The 15,472-nt window shown below is 42.4% G+C and overlaps 1 protein-coding gene across 1 annotated transcript in view; it reads right to left on the reverse strand.

The window, feature by feature from the left end:
- The window catches only part of EPB41L4A (erythrocyte membrane protein band 4.1 like 4A), a 218,902-nt gene that overhangs the window by 1,537 nt on the left and 201,893 nt on the right, over positions 1-15,472 (reverse strand). Inside the window, exons 19-22 of the mRNA XM_077817308.1 lie at positions 9,888-9,935; positions 8,991-9,059; positions 7,992-8,102; positions 5,087-5,168 (exon numbers count right to left, since the gene is read on the reverse strand). Of these exons, the coding sequence (XP_077673434.1) occupies positions 5,087-5,168; positions 7,992-8,102; positions 8,991-9,059; positions 9,888-9,935 (310 nt within the window). The remainder of the gene's footprint in view (positions 1-5,086; positions 5,169-7,991; positions 8,103-8,990; positions 9,060-9,887; positions 9,936-15,472) is intronic.

The raw sequence follows: 15,472 nt of genomic DNA on the forward strand, positions 1-15,472 counted from the left end.
CCCGGCCCCGCCTCTTCTTTGCCTCCTCCCCTGAGTGCGCCGCGTTCCCGCCCCTCTCCCTTCCCTCCCACAGCTTGTTACGCCATGAAACAGCTGTTTTGTGGTGGCAAGCGCTGGGAGGAGAAGCGGGGACGCGGCATGCTCAGGGGAGGAGGCAGAGGCGAGCTGGGGAGGGGGGCGGGGTGGAGAGCTTGCCTGCTGGTGGGTGCGGAGCAGCCACCAATTTTTCCCCATGGATGCTCCAGCCCCGGAGCACCCACGGAGTCGGCACCTATGGTGTGAAGAGCTGCTCTTCTCATTTAGCATGACTTTCAGAATCTAGGGGAAAGTCTGAGTATTGCATTTCAGAGTGCTCTGACTTAGCTTCCTACATAACTGAGTCCATCCATGTGAAGATAGATATTTTTAGCAAGAAAAATAAACTAAGTTCTAAAAAGTTAAAAGTCAAAAACAGTGTTACTGTTCACTGAACATGCTGGGCCAGAGATGCCTTCCTCACCTCCAGCAACAGCAACAAAAGCACCATAAGCCACACAAAACTGAAACAATGTCAGGTAAGAAATGGTTTGCCAGGGAAGCAAAAGGTTTAGAAATCCACTAAATAATCAAGCCGACTACACCTGCATGAGTGTACCCCATTTTCCAAAATATGCTATCAGGGTAGCAAAGCTTTTCCTTGGTTCCTAGAAATCCTGTAGCATTGCTGAAAAAAAACTCCCAACAAACTGATGTTGGTACAGACAGTGACTGTTAGTGGGAATCACAGAGGAAGTGGCTCCTACCTTTCTAAGGACCAGGAATGTAGGTAGAAACCCACCTGATATTTTTCCCTTGTCCACTTTAATTAATTATGTACTTTGATATTCCTTTAACATTAGATGTCTATAAATAAAAATCTTGATGCTTTTTTGGACATCAGCTGCCACTTCTGAAAGGAAACACTGGGATAACATGACATAAAAGAACCTTCCACTTCTTCAGCAAGATCTCAAAATGCTTTACCAAAAAAAAAAAATCATGAAATAAACCTCAAAACATCCAGTAAAAAAGGTAATTAGCCCCATTTTAGATGGGGAAACTGAGGCTAAAAGTCATGCTCCATGTCACATAAGTCTTTGGCAGAGAAAAGAGACCACAACTGGTTTTACTCTGGCATTTTAACCATTAGGCCACACTTCCTCTCATAGTGATCACACTTGTCAGAGTAACACTGATACAACCAACACCATCAAAGCAAACCATACTTTGCAGTGAGGCACCTAGTGAAATGACTTATAGAAGTACCAGCATTTTGAAATTGAAATCAAGAGGAAAAACAACGCTGATCTGGTAGGATAAACTGTGCCTCAGTCTCACCTGTTACCATATAAACAGTGTCATATTTGAGGTCCTGAGGGTGCCCTCATCACAGAACTGGGTTGAGGCACATTGTCAGGGAAGCTTTAGTACTTTTGCGTGCAGCTTAGGAGAGGACCATAATCATCACTGCCCCGAGTCTGCCAATTCACTTTCACATGAGGGAAAACAGAAAGAAAGAAAAGCCTACAAGTTCTTCCTGTGGTAAGAGTTTGTTCTGGACATTCAGGAACTTAAAATGATTTTAACCTTTTAGAGTGTATTTTAGATGTTTACATCACAACCACCACACATAGACCTTCCTCTGCAAGCAACTCCTGTCTCCATATATGGAGAGTTTTGGCTCACAGGAAGAGCTGACTGGCAAATAAAAGGTGCTGCAATTCTTCATCCTGGGAAGAGGGCAACTAGTGACGTGAGGATGTGCCATCTTCTCAGGTATAAGAGAGAGGGAAAACAATAGGAGCTAAGACTACTTACTGGCTAGAAGGGAGAGAGGTGTAGCAGAGTCAAAATGGCCACCTTAAGACTGCAACTGTTAATCTCTGCCAGATTTAAAGGGCTAGCTATCAGAAAGAGTGTGCTGGGAAAGGTTCCTTTTGAGCTATGATATCCCATGTAAAATCCTCATGGAGAGACGGCACTGTAGTTTTTACCTTGCTGTAGCTTAGCTAGTCAAGGTCAACCTCAGATGGGTGGAATATAGGGTTTACCTTGACTAGCTACAGAGAGGTAAGAACTACAGTGTCTTCTCTCCATGAGGATTTTACATTGAGTTACCTACCTCAACGTAAGAAACACACAATCTTTTGTAGCCTACAAAGGTGAACCCATACTAGTGAGTTCAGTGGAAATCACAGGGGAAGAAGTTCCAACTTTCTAAGGACTAGCAATCTAGATAGAATCCCGTGTGATATTTTCCCTTATGTGCTTGAGTTAAATATGACCTTTGGTTTTCTTTTAGCCTTATGTTTTTACAATAAAATTCTAGATTCTTTTAGGACATCACCTGCTTCTTGTGCCTAAAGTTTACTGCCACTGTATCACAGCTGATATCTGTGCAGTCTCATTTTATGACAACCTGTCTTTTTAACTACTACCACGTAGGCTTTTCCCTTCTGAGTCCACCGGACCTCTCAAATGCCTATCAGCTGAAAGAGGATAGCTCTCCTCTCAGTGGTTAGAAAATCAGAGTTACAAACCTTGGACAGTAGCAAGGCACTGTGGAGTGGAGAGAAAATGTTAGTTCAAAAGTTGATTATCTCAGTGGGTGCCTGGGCACATTTGCTTATTTATAGGAATTGCCCTAGTTGATCCACCTTGTATTGAGGGAGCAACAGGCTCCAAAAAGAGGAAATGTCTTCCAAATAACAGAAAGCAGGTAACTGCAGTATGGTACATTATGAAATTCAATGTATCTACATTATAAAAATGAAGTTTATCTTTAAGCAGTTACTTCTACATAGAATCATAGAATCATAGAATATCAGGGTTGGAAGGGACCTCTGAAGGTCATCTAGTCCAACCCCCTGCTCGAAGCAGGACCAATTCCCAGTTAAATCATCCCAGCCAGGGCTTTGTCAAGCCTGACCTTAAAAACTTCCAAGGAAGGAGATTCCACCACCTCCCTAGGCAACGCATTCCAGTGTTTCACCACCCTCTTAGTGAAAAAGTTTTTCCTAATATCCAATCTAAACCTCCCCCACTGCAACTTGAGACCATTACTCCTCGTTCTGTCATCTGCTACCATTGAGAACAGTCTAGAGCCATCCTCTTTGGAACCCCCTTTCAGGTAGTTGAAAGCAACTATCAAATCCCCCCTCATTCTTCTCTTCTGCAGGCTAAACAATCCCAGCTCCCTCAGCCTCTCCTCATAAGTCATGTGTTCTAGACCCCTAATCATTTTTGTTGCCCTTCGCTGGACTCTCTCCAATTTATCCACATCCTTCTTGTAGTGTGGGGCCCAAAACTGGACACAGTACTCCAGATGAGGCCTCACCAATGTCGAATAGAGGGGGACGATCACGTCCCTCGATCTGCTCGCTATGCCCCTACTTATACATCCCAAAATGCCATTGGCCTTCTTGGCAACAAGGGCACACTGCTGACTCATATCCAGCTTCTCGTCCACTGTCACCCCTAGGTCCTTTTCCGCTGAACTGCTGCCTAGCCATTCGGTCCCTAGTCTGTAGCGGTGCATTGGATTCTTCCATCCTAAGTGCAGGACCCTGCACTTATCCTTATTGAACCTCATCAGATTTCTTTTGGCCCAATCCTCCAATTTGTCTAGGTCCTTCTGTATCCTATCCCTCCCCTCCAGCGTATCTACCACTCCTCCCAGTTTAGTATCGTCCGCAAACTTGCTGAGGGTGCAATCCACACCATCCTCCAGATCATTTATGAAGATATTGAACAAAACCGGCCCCAGGACCGACCCCTGGGGCACTCCACTTGACACCGGCTGCCAACTAGACATGGAGCCATTGATCACTACCCGTTGAGCCCGACAATCTAGCCAGCTTTCTACCCACCCTATAGTGCATTCATCCAGCCCATACTTCCTTAACTTGCTGACAAGAATACTGTGGGAGACCGTGTCAAAAGCTTTGCTAAAGTCAAGAAACAATACATCCACTGCTTTCCCTTCATCCACAGAACCAGTAATCTCATGATAAAAGGCGATTAGATTAGTCAGGCATGACCTTCCCTTGGTGAATCCATGCTGGCTGTTCCTGATCACTTTCCTCTCATGCAAGTACTTCAAGATTGATTCTTTGAGGACCTGCTCCATGATTTTTCCAGGGACTGAGGTGAGGCTGACTGGCCTGTAGTTCCCAGGATCCTCCTTCTTCCCTTTTTTAAAGATTGGTACTACATTAGCCTTTTTCCAGTCATCCGGGACTTCCCCGGTTCGCCACGAGTTTTCAAAGATAATGGCCAATGGCTCTGCAATCACAGCCGCCAATTCCTTCAGCACTCTCGGATGCAACTCGTCCGGCCCCATGGACTTGTGCACGTCCAGCTTTTCTAAATAGTCCCTAACCACCTCTATCTCCACAGAGGGCTGGCCATCTCTTCCCCATTTTGTGATGCCCAGCGTAGCAGTCTGGGAGCTGACCTTGTTAGTGAAAACAGAGGCAAAGAAAGCATTGAGTACATTAGCTTTTTCCACATCCTCTGTCACTAGGTTGCCTCCCTCATTCAGTAAGGGGCCCACACTTTCCATAATGTAAAGCTTCCTGCGAAGTCTGTTTGCTCTACTACAAGTTGAATGCAAAAGATCAAATGTTAGATGTATTTTCTCCATTAAATATTACTCATAGATAATTCCACCAGGAGAACACTCTAAGCTTGTAGACTTTAAGATCAAAAGGGACCATCATGATCATCTAGTCTGACCTCCTACATCTTGCAGGTCACAGACCCTAACCCACCCACTCCTGTAATAGACCCATAACTTCTGGCTGCGTTACTGAAGCTCTCAAATCATGGTTTAAATACTTCAAGTTACAGAGAATTCACCATTTACACTAGTTTAAAGCTGCAAGTGATTCATGCCCCATGCTACAGAGGAAGGCAAAAAAAAAAACCCCAAACCCAGGGTCTCTGCCAGTCTGACCTGGGGGGAAATTCCTTCTCAATCCCAAATATGGCAATCAGTTAGACCCTGAGCATGTAGGCAGGACCCACTAGGCCAGACATTTGGTGAAGAAGCTGCACAATTACCAACCTGTTGTGAAGCTGGAATGCTGGGACCCTGAGCATCTGAGGAACGAGTCACAGGCAATGGAGGCACAAGGTCTGTTTTTGCACTACGAAAAAAAATTGAGATTATATTAGTTTGATGACTATTGTGAAAGAAAAAAGAATGCACTGAACAAGCCTGCAGTTTAAAAACCCACTTGCATTTTCCCCCATAGGGTAATAACAAAGCTGGTCCTTATGATAACATTTTCATATTAAGACAATAAAAAATTACAGATCAAAAGAAAAAAAACATGTTGCTTTTTCTCCTGTATTTTTTAAACATTAAGGGCAAATTCTGTGGTCTGCTAAAGGGCCATAGAAAGTCTCATTACCAGGGAAACTGGCATGCTGCCACACTACATGCAGGTCCTCACCAGAGAAAGGCCACACAAGCAGACTCCCTTTGCACAGTTCTGGGCTGTGCTCTGTAGTGGCTCTGCATGACTGGGAGGTGGGGGGATGTGTACAGTTAGTAGATCTGTGGCTACACAGATGTGCTTGCCAAGACCCCTGCTGAAGCAGGGGCATTACTGAGGCCTTGCACAGTGGTTAGGATTTGGCTTAGAGTGCTTTGTCTTTTTGGTGATAGCTACCCATATTAGTGCAAAATGTCATAGGAACACCAGATCTGCCAGCAGCAAAAGGGTAAATATATTTTCCCATGAGTTTTTCTGATTTGAGAAATTAACTCAGTTTTTCTGTGCGGGCCTATTCATTCACAGTGACATAAAGACAGAACAAAGTCCATTTAGGTGACCACAAAACTTCAGTCTGGGATTGGAGTGTGATGGAGTTTAGTTAATAAAGTCTCTACTACTATAAAATACGTAAGAAATCTGTCTACTGAAGTAACACAAAGGAACAAGTATAACTAAGCAAATTGTTGTTTGCAGTGTTGTTGATCCCACGATATGAGAGACCCAGGCGGATGAGGTAATATCTTTTATTGGACCAACTCCTGTTGGTGGAAAAAACAAGCTTTTGAGCCTCATAGAGCTGACCTGAAGAAGAGCTCTGTGTATCTCAAAAGCTTGTCTCTTCCACCAAGTTAGTCCAATAAAAGGTATTACCTCACCCAGCTTGTCTAACTAGGTTGCATTTACTTGAAATGCAGTTGGGAAAATCTTGCTTTTTAAGTCTCCAAGTGTATCTTGAAAATGTTTTGGGGAGGCGGGGGGCAGGGGAAGAAGAGGGAGGGAATTGCAGAACAGCCCTCTTACAGGCAGAATCACTCCCAGCAGGTGTGGGTGCGGGTGATCAGGGCAGCTCTGCACCACTTCTAGTATTGGCATGGCCTATAAGGCACAATTGAGCTCCAAACTAGGAAATGGCCCTTAACACTGACCAGGTGGTCATCCTAAATTATTGTTAACCACCCTTCGAAGTGCTGAGGCATTTTTCCATGCCCACCCTCTCTTTTATTTAATTTCTAGGTTACATGTAAAACACAGTCTATTCTGGTAACCTAGCACTGAAATATGATATAGGGGCCCTTTATAGGTGATGTTTACCAGTTTCAGACTATGTTATTTTATTTCCCCGAATCTTCCTGTTCTTGAGATCCTAGCCAAGCGTGAGGGGGCCCTCTGGAGTGTCCTGAGGAAGAATCTCCCAAGCTGCTTGCTACCATGCAGTAGTGCTGGATGTCTGGCAGTTAATTTCCAGCCAGAAGAATGTGGTTTAGAAATGCAGATGAACCACAGGTGAAAAAGTCCAAAAATGTCCCCATGTGCACTCACTGGGTGTCCCTCTGTTCAAAGGACAGCTGTGATTTAAGCCTGTTTTCCCTTGTCATCAAGAATGACAAAATCCTTTAAAAAATCCTTTATATCACGCACATTTTTGAGGGTCCAATCCAGCAAAATTAGCCTCTAAAACTGCTGGCCCATGGAATCTCTTCTCCTATAGAGACTGTTCCCCATTCAGGAAGGGAAGTGTCCCCATTCTAATGCACACAGAATGTCTAATTCGTTCTCAATGGTGGTCTCCCTCACAGGGGAGGAGTCTGCTGCTCTGCCCAGCCCAGTCAGCAATTAGCCCCTGGAGAATGACACTGGGCACCAAACATGGATGTGAGCTCTTTTCTAGACATCTAGACAGGAGTTTGTGGGGTAGGATTAGTAGTGAGTGGAGGCCCAAGTTACCAGCTTCTCCTGGCTATTAGCTCTACTGAGGTCCATGAAGTCAAATATGCATTCCCCTCAAAAGATAATCAGAGGCAGGAGTCTGTCCGTGTCGTGTTGTGTCGTCGTCCCCCCCCCCCCCCCCCCCCAGTTAGAGGGTAGGAGGCAACTACTCTTCTTTGCTCACTTCTAGATACTTTGGGCTGGGAGCACGGCTGGTGTAGAGCCCTTGCACCAGCTATACACTATGTATGGGACGTTCTCAGGGAGCTGTTTCTGCCCCTTTAAGGCCTTAATGCACCAAGCCCTTTATTTTGTTCTCGCTTCATAAGTGGTCTCTAGTCAATCTCTGTCAGTCTCTTTTTAGACACCCACAGATGAGCAGGTGTCTACTGGAACTCTCAAGATCTGCACTGCAGCAAATGGAGAAACTGACTCTATCAAGGATGTACTTCATTGGAAGCTAATTCACATAAACTTTCCTCTTCTCCCTCACGCATCTTCACAACCTGCTACTGAGGAGCTGGGTGTGTTCATTTTGGTTTGTGCAGCAGATTGCTCTTCCTTCTGAACAGGTCACCATCGAGCAAAGCAAGCATCCAAGGTCCAGAGGCTATAAATGTTCTGTGCTTCACTGACTCCTTAGCTCTTACCGGGTTGCCTGAGCACTATGTCAACACAACAGTCACATATATGCTACTACTAAGTTATCTCTGAGCTCAGAGGAGCATCTGTGTCATATTAAAACCATCACGTTCCACATACTTCACTTCAGACAGAACAGATCTCTCGCCATCAGAACACTGGGACCGCCGGTACTGCCGGTAGCTTCGGGGGGAATGTGAATGTCTAATACGGATTGGGTCACCTTGAGTCCTAAATGAGAAACAAAATTCATAGTAGCAAATTAATACATCTGAGACTTTGCGCCGGAAAAGGAAGTTTAACTTTGAATTGTAAAATCCTCCCTTTTCCTATTAAGAATAACAGATGGCTTCCTGTGCTTACTGAATTCAAAGGACTGGCCCTTTCGTTATGTGTTTGTACTTCAAACTTTACATTTAAAGTTGCACAGTTCATTCTAAATGATACTGTCATGTGTGTACGTTGGAGAATGAAATTGTTGAATAAAAAAATGGAAAAAAAAAATCCATTCTGTGGAATTTTACCATCACTGTGTTTTTTGCTCAAGGGTACAGCAGAAGCACATTGTAAAGCAAACTGGGATCCCACTCCTGTCAGAAGCAGTTGCCCACACCACTACACAGCCTCCCGAATGACCAGTCGTCAGAGTGAAATGGATGTCTGCTCTGAAGGGACTTGCTATGCATTGGCAGCTGCCCATGATAAGCAGGGGAAGAGGGGTCACATAGGTCAAGCAGTGACTTTAAAGAATCAGAATAAAAAGGTAAATTTTTTAAAAAAGGAAAGGTTTAGAAAATAAATTTTCCCAAGGCGTTTGCGAGTGTAATGTGAAGAAAAAATGCTGACAGATGGCAGAGTAGGAGAGATGGTGGTTTTGTTAGCATTTAGTTAAAGGGAAAGTACCTGGTTTAAAAATGATTCAAGTGTCTTTACCCTCCCTATTTGACCTACTCCATTCTGGATCAAAATTTTCCAAAGAGTTCAAAATATCAGAGATTATCAGGAGGCCATTCTAGTCTCAGTCAAGCTATTCCACAGTGAGAGGTTCTGATAAAAGGGATATTAAGCTATTAAGCATACATACAAAAAAAATTCATATTTCATAATGAATAAGCTCACTCTATTTTGGTGTATGGAATCTCTTTCAGCTGCTCCTCAGATAGGCCAGATGGATCCACAAGTTCCTTCCTGGAAAGGATTAGACAAGGAAATTGAAATTCCAAAAGCTACCAAATTCATAACAAACAATTTATTCCTTCATTTTATTAGACCACAAAGATTTTCTGGAACCAGCTGTGTTCATCATTAAAGCTATCTAGATGTCAACATAGGAAACCTATTTAGAAGTGTTCCTAAAATCTTGATCACTTCCCCTGGGTGTTGTACCTTATTGCCCCACCTTCTATCTGTTCTAGTCTTTTCAGACTCTCTGATCTGTGGGACAGGCACCGTATCTTCATACATGTCCGCAACTAGTAGAAGAGAGGCCCTGATCCTAACTGGTGCTGTACTGAAAAATAAATAATAAAAATAAGAAGTATTTAGAAGAAGAAGAAATAAGAATAATTTTGGAGTCTAGATAGGAACACACCTTAACCCTCAATGAAATGTACTAGACAATAGACAGACATTATAAATGGACAGAAAGAAAAAAATTATAAAGTGTTCTAAAACGTAATGGGCTTGATTCTTCTCGGCCCTGAGCAGAGTGGATATAGCACACTACCAAATCAGAATGTAAGTGTTTTACATCCACACTGCATGACATAACTGACCAAACAAGGTGCAGAACAGCAGTGACTCTGGCCCAATGGTTGTTCTTCCTAAATAGAGGCACCGTATACTGTACCTCCAAGTGTCACTAGTTCCAGTCATGTCCATGTCTTATTACCGTGTATTACATCCAAATGCTGAACATTCCTAAAGGCTAATTTCATTCTAGCAAAATGTTTTACCCACATGTTTGTTTTATAATTTATATAAGGGAACTAAAAGTTTCAAAATAACAATACTTACTGAATATGTTTCCATAACTCTTCCTTTGCTTGTACATCTGGGCTTCTCCTATAAACACCAACATTCACACAAAAGAGAGTCAGATATATAAAAATGTCAGATTACCTGATGTGTTGCGGCACAATGATGACCTTTAATGGCACACATCAAGGAAAGAAATCATGCCAAGTGTAATCTGACACTGACTTGAATGTTAAAGTTTGTTATCGAGGGGAAAGAATTAAACTTCACAGAAACTGAAAACTCATTTCTTGAATGAAAGGCTCTGAGTTGAATCACAATTTCTTTTCCTCTTGCCTTCAGCAAAAGTATAAAACATTCCAAACAAAGGAGTTCTTTATTACAAGCTGAAGCAAGCTAGAGCCACCTCTGCCTCACCCTATCCCACATGAACTTGGCACAGCTGAGGACTGAGGCCTCTCAGGGTATGTCTACACGGCAGCTGGGAACAAGTCTCCCAGTCCTAGTAGACAAACTAGTGCTAGTGAGGCTCACACTAGCGTTCTACGCCGTAAAGGGCTGTCTATAAATGACAATGCATTAGGTAGTGGGTGGGTTCTTAATTCTGCATGTTTGATTCCGTGTAACAGAGTATTACAATGCAGTAGCTGGGTCTTGAAAAATCACCAAAAAATGCATTACATAAATTATGGACAGCCCATATGGATGTTGCAGCGGCAGCGGCAAGCCACTTGGACTGAAGGGGCAGGTCTGGGCTGGAGCTTGAGTGGCTAGCCTGAGCCTCCACCAGTGCCACAATGTCCACACAGTTATTTTTAGACCGTCAGCATGAGCCCCACTAGCATGAGTCTGTCTGCTTGGGCTGGAAGACTTGCTGCCAGATGCAGTGTAGACATACCCTATATTTTGGAGTTAAATTCACTCACTTGGAAAGGGTCTACACAAGCCCTCTTGCCACTTAAGGTCAGTGTAGAGGCAGGAAGGAGAAGATAGTGTGATCAGGAAGGGGGATATAATATATCCATCCTAGTAGTTTACGTGGATCCAATGATGAGACCCCTTTTGCAGTTTTGGTCACTATTCCACTCTATAAACTGGAACAAACGGCCAGGGAGGAAATGTACTGGAGCCCTAGGGCCTCTCTGGAGTTTGGGAGCAGAATTACTACTGAGTTCACTGCACAAAGACTGTTTCCTCTGGCTTTGTGTGGTGAGCGGTAAATTTCACCCAGTGTGATTTTGTACATGATTAATCACTAATGCCACATACAATGAAAAGGTTTTAGTCAGTGCACTGCTCATGGTGAAATATATAGCCAAAAGGTAGGGAAATTTCCTCTACTTTTCAGTTGAAGTGAAGCATCTAGTAAAGTGCATCTGACATCTTTTTGTCAATTACGGAAAACACTGTATGGTTACTCTGTAGCCCTGGCATTATATTTTTCTTATTTTTTTCTTTATAATATCCAGTAAGTTTGTATTTCATTCAAGGGATAGTAGGGATGCACTCTTGTAGCTAATGTAACATTTGAAAATTCCCATTCATAGTCACCAAAGGCGATGCAGTCTAGTGGATAAAACATGTGCTTTACACAGCAGAGGGAGTGGATGAAGGTTGTAGTTTTAGTATCATTTCACAGAACTCTTTTCATTGTGATTGTAGCTAACAACACTGATAAGAATTAAAGCTTTAAATTCTATGCCTCTTTGAGTTCAGCCATAGAAAGATGTGATAATATAAATATAACATTGAAAAAGCCATGTTGGCAAAGGATCATCTATTTAAATGGTCAAGTTAAGCAAGAAGGACCTGGGACACAGAATAGCTCAAGAGACTTGGTAAATGAGATACAAAGCATTTTTACTATGATGTTGGTTCAAATCCAAAGGACCAAAATGTGCTCAGCCCTGCAAGGATGCACAATGGAGAAGAGGGCCTGTCACAATTGTTGATTTTGCTCTCCCTGAGCATAAAGATTGCTCTCCAAACGGCAAGAGGCTGCGACCTGGCCCCACACCCCTGCACTGGCCAATCATATACTGCATCCTCTAAAAGGGTATTACAGTTCCTACATTCAGCACAGCTCTGGAAGGTACAATGTCTCTTGGAGCACCCTGTGGGGAGGAACTCCTACATGGGGCAGTGCCTTCAATGTAGAAGTGAACAATGACCTTTGTTAAAATGAATTGGTAGTTTCAATCTAACAACTAGCAAACAATAAACCACCATCACAACTGGCACTCTTATAGGCAATCTCAGATCAACAGATGACTTCAGTGGGAGCCGGAGCAGGTTCTAAGTGAGGAGCCTAGGACTGAATGGGTATGGAGAATGAACCTCTTGGGATGTACCCTATCCACATCAGGGACCAGGCATCCTGACAGGCTAGCGTGCAGGAGCTTCCATTACTCCTCCTTGTGTTGTACCTGCTCTATAGACAGAAGACTTCAGTCTCTGTGGCTGACATTCTGGCACCATTCATTCTTTGTCAACCTCCTACTGGCACTGGCCAAAATGGCCATCCATCAGTCCAGGAGGAGGAAGCTGAACCAGGGAGTGACCAGCAACTGTGAAGCCTACTTCCATTTCCTGATTGTCTCATGCAGATGGGTAAAGTTCTTGTGTGCAGCATCCACCAACTCGCTGGACTCCTTTGCAAAGTGGTGGGTGCTGTCCAGGGCTCTCTGCTCAGCATCGTAATCCAGTTCCTTTGTTTTAAAATTTTGATCCTCACCCACGTTCCTGGTTTTTTCATTTTTTGTCCCATGCATTTACTTGGCTTCTGGGCTCTCTGGCCCTACCCTCATTTGAAGACCAAGTCTTTAGTTCATACTAGGCTTTGGTCCATCTCATCCCGCAACTGACATAGGTTGCCACCTTTCATAAACTCTAACCTCATTAGAGGAAAAAAGAACAATGAGGATGAAAGTGAATCCCACTTTTGGGTGATGTTTAATCAGGAAGGAAGAGCCAGCATTAACTCCAGTTGTACTTTGTTTAGCTTGACCATTTAACTGGTTATGCCTTTTCTAATGTTTATAATAGTAAATAAATAAGTAATAACTATTACTCTAGTTGAACCACAAGTTATAGGCTGGATGCTGGAATTACTGAATGAATTGACATGGCCTGCACTATGCAGGAGGGTCTCTTTTGGCCTTAAATCTCTCTGAATAATAGTAAGAATAATTAATTATGTTACATTTACATAGTGCTTTTCTTTCCCAAAGGTCCCATTTTTGTACAACTAACGTGTTTTCTCACATTTCTAGACATCAACAGTTCAATTTTTAAAAGCACTCAGCCCTGAACTCTGCTCCCTCTGAAATCATTGGGCTTCACTGACTTCAACAGGAGCATAGTTAGATTTTTTTGAAACTCTCTCACTGTAAACGAGAGGATAGCCAGAAATGCTCTGAAATGAAAGGGTACAGAAATCTGAAAGAAGAGTGGGGAGAGGTGGATATGGCAGAGTTTTGCATTTGTGTTAAATGTAAAGAAGCCTCTGCTGAATTGGTATTAGACGCCTTAGTGGCAGAGCCTAATCAAGATAGTTTTAAAGCTCCCCTGCACTGCAGATTGCCTTTTCTTTCATGGAAAAATTAAAGATGTTTTTGTTTCACCCTTCACGTCTTTGAGTTATTTCTAGATCTCAGGCTAGGGGAATAACATTTAGTAACATTTGTTTTGACTTAATATTAAATGTTTTATAGATGATCTAGAGGTAAGAACTGTTAACTTTTGAGATTTTACAGGTGTTCAAGTGTTGAAAGATACAATAGTGACTGGCATGACATAAATACCAGAGAGATCAGAAACATGGAAATTACCCTTTGCATTTATGGTTCTCTAATGGCATTCAAAGTAAATCTTTTTACAATATTTTTAGGTTTTCTCATGAAATCTGATGGTGGTTTTTTTATGTATGTCAATGTATTTCTTCTTCTCTACCCTCCCACTTCTCCTCTTCTCTCTCTTCTGCCTGCAACTCTTTTTCCTCCTCTTCCTCCTTTCGTGTCATGATGCTTTCACCTCCCTGAGGTAGCAGCTAGGTATAGGAGTGGGGATTTTAATGGCATATTTCACCCCTTAATTCTGAACGGATTTTCTCCTTCCATTCAATCCCAGACTCACAAAGCAGCAGCTGTGAACTCTGCACTCACCCTGGGGCTCTTCTGAGTCTGAATAATCAGCCACTAGGGAATGTGAAAGCTCAATGCAAGATGCACCCCAGCTCCTCAAGGGAGGCTACTGTGTTGCTTTTATAATGCTCATAAATCCTAGCTAGCCTGAGGTAGGAGAGCACCCAGATCACTCCTGAACCCAGTGCTCTCACAAGACAATGTATTGTGCAATGCACCAAACCACTGAATTAGACCACATTTTTATTTTTTTATGCAAATAAAACTATTCACTACTTGGCCCTGGATGTCCTAGTATCACTCATCATTGCCAGAAACCTGATTTGCATTGAGAAATCCTGATTTCTGGTGTAAAGTCTTAAGACCAGGCAAGATAAGAAACTACTTTGACTTTTCATCATTCTCTAAAAGGCACACATCCTGAACCTGTAAACAATTCCACTGCGTATTTCTGAGCTTTCATCCTTAATGTGTATCATTACTCAACATCAAGGGACAAGGGGCTTTCCCATTAAATCAAAGACATCCTTGATCATTAATACCAAACAACAGTCTCTCTCTCTCCCATCCTTCCACCCCACCCCCCACACCCCTCATTTTATAATCCACAGTTCAGAGAAGAGTTTAGCTACTGTGTTATGAATAATGTATATTCAGACTGTCCTGTTATAAATCTGAACTGAGTTCTGAACAGACAGTATCTTCTGGACCATTCCTAAGATAATCAGATTCTCTAATGCTCAAGGAATCTAATGGAAATTTCCATTAAATGCTGTCTCCAAGTTTTTTTTTTTTTAATTTTATTTTAATTTTATTTTTTGGTTTTTTTTTACAAGCTCGAACAGCCCTAGATGCTAATAAGGTCTACATTAATTTATGCTTGCATCTGTACTCTTATTCACAATTCATTTTGAATTAATGATTTGCAAATAAGCAGCATTTAGTGGATTTAAATAGCCATGGAATTTAAATGGCCATTCTTCTCAATTAAAAAACCCCTTTGGCTACACAGATGGTTTACCTGAACTCTTGAAAATAAGCCTGGCAGAACTAGAATTTGGATCTTTTTACATTTGCTGTTGCCATAAAAAGAAACAAGGGTCAAATACCTGTCAAATATTTTTCCAAGAAAAAAATGTAGCAAAAAACTAACATCGAATGTTATTCATTATCAAAGAAATTAAGGGTGATGAGCCCAATTAAAGCTGATTTGTCCCTCTACCTCAAGCTCCTAAAGTGAACCCAATTTGTAGTTAAATTGAATGCATGGCAGATAGTAGTTAACACAAAGGCCATGTCTATACTATTAAAATAACAGAGTTCAAAGCATTGTAAAATGTGTGAACTGGAATGAATCATGTTATGACTAGACTAAAACAAACAAACAAAAAACAAAACCACACCCTGCACTAGGGACCTGATTTTTCTCTGTCTTACATAGGTCAAGCCATGTTATCAGACAGCTGAGCCACAACCAAATTT

This window comes from Eretmochelys imbricata, chromosome 5, assembly GCF_965152235.1.
Source record: "Eretmochelys imbricata isolate rEreImb1 chromosome 5, rEreImb1.hap1, whole genome shotgun sequence".
NCBI classification, from domain to species: domain Eukaryota; kingdom Metazoa; phylum Chordata; order Testudines; family Cheloniidae; genus Eretmochelys; species Eretmochelys imbricata.